Source organism: Vicia villosa, linkage group LG7 (genome assembly GCF_029867415.1).
Source record: "Vicia villosa cultivar HV-30 ecotype Madison, WI linkage group LG7, Vvil1.0, whole genome shotgun sequence".
Taxonomy (NCBI): domain Eukaryota; kingdom Viridiplantae; phylum Streptophyta; class Magnoliopsida; order Fabales; family Fabaceae; genus Vicia; species Vicia villosa.
In genome coordinates this window covers 95142381-95149699 of record NC_081186.1, presented here as the reverse complement: position 1 = coordinate 95149699, position 7319 = coordinate 95142381, and the positions used below count along the sequence as shown (strand labels likewise).

Here is a 7319-nt window from a genome sequence, read left to right as displayed (position 1 = left end):
CATTTAATGCATGATGAGGCACCTGAGTTTCTTTGGCCGCTAATGACGACTGACTCTTTAAGAATTAGCGGTTTTTTTGTTGCTTCGTTGTAGTTGTTTGTTTTTTCGGGCTTAGACCCTCCATCTTATTAAAAAAAAAACCACATTATACAATTTTATAAAAAGTTTCTATAAAAATGATATTTAAAAATACAATAGAAAAGAATCACAACATCCTTTTTAAATTGATCAAACACATATTCAGAAAAAACTCATAACGAATAACAGGTCAAACTTTGATTTTAAAAACTTAATGCTCAATGTAAATTGAAATAAAAGCAATGTATTCATCCTATCCCTCTAATAATATCAAAAGAATTTAATTTCCATTACCAAAGATCCAATTTAAAATTACAATTCCTAGAACCAATCTTAGCATTCCCAGTCAACTTATCCACCGTCAAATCACAGTCAACTTTAACGGTAATCTTCCACGTTTTAACAGACCCCACTTTTATTTTCACAGGCGCTCTCAGTTTAACGACCAACAACACTTTCCGTTTACTCAGCGCCGTAACCAACGCTCTCTGATCCTCACTCCCCATCTTAATTCCGTTACCCTTTAACACCGTTTTAAACTCCGTCACATTATTCGACGGCTGATAAAACGCCGGTAAAACGCCGTTACATAGCTTCACGTCTTTGTAGAAGATTTCCGCAGAACTATCTTTCTCGTAACCGATTCCGATCTTATTGTTAGGGTTATCAGCTTTCACAGTGACATCAAACTCCGGCGAGATCGCCGCCGTGGACGACGGTGAAGTTATGTTTATTCCTCTAATGTTGATATTTTCGATGGAGTAGTTCGGCGACTCGGGACGAACAACAAGGTAGAAAACTCCACCGGCGATACCGAGGAGAACTATGAGGATAAAGAGTAGTCCGATGAACCAGGAGAAGCAGCAACAGCGGTTGCGACGGTTTTTCTTGCGAGTGTATTGTTCGTAGCGACGAGCGTTCTCTTTTGGAGGTACGCGGTGGATTATATCCTTGGGAATCTGTATGATGTAGGTTCCCGGCGGTGGAACAGGCTTTTCCGACGCCGGCGCTGAAGGTGACTTGGGAGCGACAACAGCATGTTCCTCTGAAACTGGTGGCGAGTCGTGAGGGTGAACTCGGTCAGCCATTGAGTGAGTGAGTAACGAGTTGAGAAACTAAATTTATCTGCAAATGCAAATTTATCATGACATTAGTGAATGATTTGTATTTATTTATATAGTAACAACCATATAAGGGTATGATATGGAAAGGGAAATGTTCGTTGGTAGAAGGAAACTACTATAATATAAATTAATAAATAAATATTATCTATTAATTAATTATAATTAAGTTAAGTAGAAAACATAGGTTACAGTTCAATGTGGGGTCATTTCCAACCTGGCAAAATTTGAAAAAGTATGAAAAAATATATATTAATGTGAATTGGTCAAAATATTTAAGTGTTTTGGCTGTAATTTGGATTTGGTTTTAGGTGAACACTCCGGTACCCTTGAGTTTAGATGGGTACCGGTACCCTCAACCAATCAAATGTTATAATTTCATGCCATGTCACTTATTTATTTTTATTTATTTTAAAATAAATTAACATTTAATAATAATTTACACTAAAGGTATCAGTACCCAACTTGAATTCATGGGTACCAAAGAATTTACCTTGGTTTTATTTATTTTCTTAGATACAGTCACACGGATGTTGATTGCTGATCTATTTGTCAGGGAGTTGGTTGGAATTTAGCCATACACGGTTTGAATTGGTACCAAAGCCTGTAATTAATTAATTAATTAATTAATTAATTATCTATAATATAAGAAAATTTACTGTTCTGGATTTCACCAAAATACCCTTTGATTATCTTAGTCTAAATTAATATTTTTGGGGCAAAAAATGTCTTTTGGTTTTTAACAAATAATACCCTTTTCTTGCTGAGCTGTATGTCATTATCTCAATTTTAACCAAAAAAAAATTTTATTCACTTTTCATTTTCTTTCGTTTCCCTCTCTCTACTCCCTCAAACTCAAATCCTCTCTCTCTCTCTCTCCAAGTTCAAAACCCTAACCCCACCATCCAGCCACCTCGTCTCCCTTTCACCCTCTCTCTGTTATTCGGGTAAGATTTCTTTAGTTTCAGTTACGTTTTTAATCTCTGTTTTTGTTTCAGACGAGGTTTTGGTTACGTATTTTGTTTTTGTTTCAGATTAAAGCTTTGTGGTTTCAGATTTGTGGTTTTAGTTTCTGAAATTTTGCGGTTTAGCCTTTTTTTTGTATGGTTTAATATTTGTGGTTTCGGTTTCAGAAATGTCCTTGCATTTTGGTTTCAGAAATGTCCATGTTTGCATCTTCGGATTTGATGTTTTTTCAGGCTTTGGATTTGCTTCTCAGGATATTTACCTTCATGGGTATTTTAGTGCTTCCATTAAATTACCTTCTGATTACACTGCTGGAATTGTTGTTGCATTCTATGTGAGTTACAACACCACTTTTTTATGTTATTAATTTTTTATATTTATTGATTTTATTTTTTAAAGTGTGCATTTTTTTTAACTCCTTTATCAAGTTGAAGATTTGAAGCTTGGTTGTAAACTTTATGTTATGACTTTGAGTGACAAAAAAAAATTATCATTATTATGTTTTCTGCTTTTGACCCTTTTTTCTGCAAAAGTTTATTGCTTTTGTTTGAAATTATGAAGAAGAAGAAAAAAGAAAAGTAATTTAAGTTATTCATCAAATGTTATTTATGTTGTAGTTATCAAATGGGGACATGTATGAGAAGAACCATGATGAAATAGACTTTGAATTTTTGGGAAACAGAAGGATGTTAATTGTTTCTATTTGCCAACCCTATTGTTCTAACTGTGTAATGCTGAATGAAGGTTAATCTATTTAGTGAGAACACTTGCAGGCTGAGAAGGCAACATTTGAAGAAGAAAGAAGAGGAGGTAAATTCTCATGTATCTATATGTCATTGCAAGTTCATTTTGAAGTTCATTTTTCTTTAAATGTTCGTTCGTTTCGAATTGCATTTGAAATTTTCATTTTGGGCATTTGTGTGTTTCGCAGGAAATGGCGCTTTTAACGTTTTCTGCTGTTGCAGGATTGAAGCCACCATGTGATGCTGATGGTTACCATCCAGTCCTTTATATAGAGTTTCAGAGAGGTAAGATCCTGAGAGTTTGGAAACTGTTATGTTATTTTTTTCCTTTGGCTTAATTATATTTTTGTACCTTTTTTGTTTCTCAAAATTTTACTGTCCACTAATTTTCATTTCACCCATTTAACAATCCAGTACTTATATATTTCACAGATCAGGAAAATGAAAGGATTGAAGCAAAAGAAAGCCATATCATGGAGATTCAGATTAATGGTGGTACTATTGCCCAGAAGGTTGACTTTGCATACAACTTTTTTACTTTTTTTAGAAGCATTCAATTGGCTTGCACTTGATAAGCATCCTTCCATTGTTCAATTGAGCAACACGTCAAGCGTGCGTTAGTCGGTGTTACGCCAGATAAGGATCCTTTTGGTGGTCAAGATGTAGATGTTTCATCTCTGGGATGGGCGATGTCGGCAGTCTTATATAGTGCGATATACTTTTGTCTCATTTTCTCTTTTGTTGTTAGCTTATGGTTGTTATTCATTCATTTTATAGAAAAAGAAAATAGACAGAAAGAAGAGATGACACGACCAGAGGCATTTTGCAGCCCAAGTTCTACTTTTCTCATCGATTCTCTTAAGGTACCACTGTAAATTTAGTTCTTCATTACCTAAAAGTATCATTTTGATAAGAGTTAATATTTCTTGAAACTTTACCATCACTATTATTGGTTTATTATGACACTGGTACTTTGTCAACAATTTGAACTAAAGTCGGAGATTGGAGCAGCATGTATCCAGGTCCTATTGACATTAGCCATTGTTGTTCATAATTTACTCTTACAATCTTCTCGATGTGCGTCTTTATGGTTCCTTTCTGCAAAATATTTCTCATGCTAAACATGCATCATAAATCTCGCCTGCTACAAAAACATATCATTTAGGTTTGTCTCAAAATGCATAATGGAACTTTAAACTATTTCAAAGGAACAATGCTCATTCTTTGATATTTTATAGTTTCTGCACTAGGTACAGGCTATCAAGATATGCTACTAAGTATCAGGATGTTATGGGGGCATCTTGATATCTAAATAATGTTTGAAATATATATATATATATATATATATATATATATATATATATATATATATATATATATATATATATATATATATATATATATATATATATATATATATATATATATATATATATATATATATAAAACGTGTTTTGAAGGCTGGGGTCATAGCTCATCGACGGGGGCAAACAAATGGATGTTTAAGAGTCGTGGCATTATTAGTGCGGAAATGGCGTGGGACTAATGAAAGTTAATGATATTTTCTATAGAAAATCACAAGAAACGGTTAGTATATCATCGACTCTAAGTTGAAGTTAATTCTCCATTTGAGAATTGTAAACTTCTGAATTGAATATCAAAATTTGTTTCAAATTGGAAGCATGTAGTAATTAGACCATTTGGCTAGAGCATTTGGAGTTTTTTGTTCGAAGGAATATGGTGTGATTTATATACCTGGAACAAGGACTGGTCATTTTCGGTTCAGGTACTGCTAGCAATACAATTGACCGGGATTTATTTCATGATTGTTGGTCCATAACCATTTTCTTATGTGTTATTTACAGCTTGAAGGAGTGATCAATGAGATAGAAAGTATAAAGCTACAACGAGTTGATACATTTCACACCATTGCTGGTTGCTCTTTCCAATATGCTTTGTCGCTGAAATTTTGTTCATTTCCTTGATGTAGTTAGCTTCCTACATGCGATACTAAATACTAATTTTTAAAGTTTATTTTATTTAGAGAACTAATTTTTAATGTTTCTTTTATTTTTGCTGGCAAAATTCCATGTTTTTGTTTCTGGTATAAACTAAACCTGCAGTTTTCTATTCCTTAGAATCAATGGAAAATAATAAGGCTCTTAAAAAATTGACAATTGAATAAGTTAATCAGCTTCTTAATTTTGTGTAATCATACCATCTGAAAACCTAAATAAATTTTAGGTTAACATGTGAATGTGATTGGTTTCATAATAGCCGTAGAAATGACATAATTTGTTATAGTACCAATCATCATAATTATAGTAATTGACAATATTTGGTTGAGTAATTGTCTTCCATTTTGTAGCTTTTTTTCTAAAAATAATCTTTGATTTGCATTCTATATAGAAAACTCAACATTTTTTCTTTAATTTGAGTAATAACTAAATTAAATTTGAACTCATTCTCAATAACTTGATCGGAAACTGATTTTGAAAATCTTTTCTACGACATTTGTGGACGCACAGGTAATCAAACTAAAAACCGTGCGAACGTACGAGTTATTATATTTTTTTGTACGATTAAAAAATTAAAATAATGCACGAGAAAAATAAATTATTTTTTAATTAATATTTATATTTTGAGGTTAATTGTAATTTCTGATAAAATATTTTTTAAGATAATATATAAAAAAATTAAAATATATTTTATTAATATAAAATAATTTGATGTGTGTTTGAGGTGTGAAACATTATTTTTATGTTTTTTTTGAAATATTGGTATTCGGCCTTGAGACCGACTAATCCAAGAGGACCAATCCCATATTGGGAATCCCGTTTAAAGTCAGAGCAAGCAAAGCTCTGACTAGACTGCCCAACCTTGAGAGGAGCACAATATCAAAACTCAAATCTCTACCACTAGGCCAAACCTTGGGGGTTAGGTGTGAAACATGTTAATTGATATGTTTTTTATTGTGTTCTATTTATTAAGCTTTTAAACTCATTTTCAACATTCTGATGTCAAGTTTTAACTTTTGAATTTGATATTGAACTTATTTTATAATGCAATGAGAATAATGTCAGTGTTTCATATGAATTAAGGGCAACTTGTAATTTGTTTGAAAAAATAAAGAATAACATAAATTAAATGAAATGTATTATTTTAAAAAAAAGCATAAATACACTAAAAAATATGATAGTGAATAATATTTTGATTAATATAATGTTTAAACAAACATTGTAAACCGATCAACCGAACCAAATCAAACTGAACCAAACCGGTTAGTTGATTTGGTTTCATATTTTAAAAATGCTAAAAACCGAACCAAACCAAATCGATAGATATATCATCAGTTCAGACTTTTTTTTTACCAAAAACCGATCCAAACCGATCCGATTACACCCCTAATGGAGAGGGCGTGTTGCAAATTTGTTTTGTATCTATTCGATTTCATTTTCATTATTGTGTATTGATATTATTTATGTTTACCATCTATATTTTATTATTAACAAATAAACTATTTATTATAGTATGAATATCTATGATTTTTTTTAAAATCATTATATATCATCTAAAATTATAAATGTTATAACATATTAAATAAAATAAATAATATTAAATATTACTTATGATAAATGAAAACGTAGCAAAAAAGTATTTTATTCATTTAAACGTATTTATATTTAGTAATAATTTATATAGTAATGTGAACATGAAGTTAGTAATCAGAATAATTAATACTAACGGGACTATTAAATTATTTATTAAAATATTGAATAATAACATAAACATGAATTTACTAATAACGGGAACATGAACTTACTGATGAAAATATTGAATATTAATAGGAACATGAACTTACTGATCAAAATATTGAATATTAGCGAAAACTTGAACTTACTGATCAAAATATTGAATATTAACGGGAACATGAAGTTACTGATAAAAATATTGAAAATTAACAGGAACATGAAGGTACTGATCAAAATATTAATATTAACGGGAACATGAAATTACTGATCAAAATATTAATATTAACTGAAACATGAAATTACTGATCAAAATATTCAATAATAACAGGAACATTCACTTACAGATCAAAATATTGAATATTAACGAAAACATGAAGTTAGTGATCAAAATATTATATATTAACGATAATATGAAATTATTCATCAAACTATTGAATATTAACGGGAACATGACGTTCGGAAAATTGACCCTGACACTATTGAACACCTCCCTCCATTGTCGTACTCACCAACAAACATAAAATTCGCAACAAAACAAAATGAACTCATGTTTGGTGTGGTTCTTATTGGGACTTTGGTTATATGGGTCTTTCAATAAATAGCTCATTCATTTTATGGGTTATAATTTATACATTTTTTTTACAAATATTATTTTTCAA

At 30.9% G+C, this 7319-nt stretch overlaps 2 protein-coding genes across 20 annotated transcripts; one reads left to right on the top strand and one right to left on the bottom strand.

The window, feature by feature from the left end:
• Window positions 1–343: 343 nt before the first annotated feature.
• Window positions 344–1258, bottom strand: LOC131617872 (NDR1/HIN1-like protein 13). The gene has a single exon (XM_058889141.1). It carries the CDS (start codon window positions 1164–1166, stop codon window positions 369–371), a length of 798 nt encoding a protein of 265 aa, XP_058745124.1. The 5' UTR covers window positions 1167–1258; the 3' UTR covers window positions 344–368.
• Window positions 1259–1979: 721 nt separating this feature from the next.
• LOC131615957 (probable xyloglucan endotransglucosylase/hydrolase protein 27) lies at window positions 1980–5525 on the top strand. Of its 19 annotated transcripts, none has more exons than XR_009287985.1 (7): window positions 1980–2146; window positions 2234–2300; window positions 2399–2499; window positions 2910–2975; window positions 3097–3193; window positions 3341–3771; window positions 4369–5524. XR_009287985.1 is itself a non-coding variant. In XM_058887158.1 (6 exons), exons 2-6 carry the CDS (start codon window positions 2335–2337, stop codon window positions 3713–3715), a joined length of 438 nt encoding a protein of 145 aa, XP_058743141.1. In that variant the 5' UTR covers window positions 1982–2146; window positions 2234–2334; the 3' UTR covers window positions 3716–4293. The 19 variants fall into 19 exon arrangements, 5 of the variants coding, with proteins under 5 accessions (XP_058743141.1, XP_058743144.1, XP_058743143.1 ...); XR_009287974.1 differs by having other exon boundaries at window positions 1981–2146; window positions 2234–2499; window positions 3341–3420; window positions 3686–3771; window positions 4369–5525; XR_009287976.1 differs by lacking the exon at window positions 4369–5524 and adding an exon at window positions 3904–4301 and having other exon boundaries at window positions 1981–2146; window positions 2234–2499; window positions 3341–3420; window positions 3686–3771.
• The last annotated feature ends 1794 nt before the right edge of the window (window positions 5526–7319 follow it).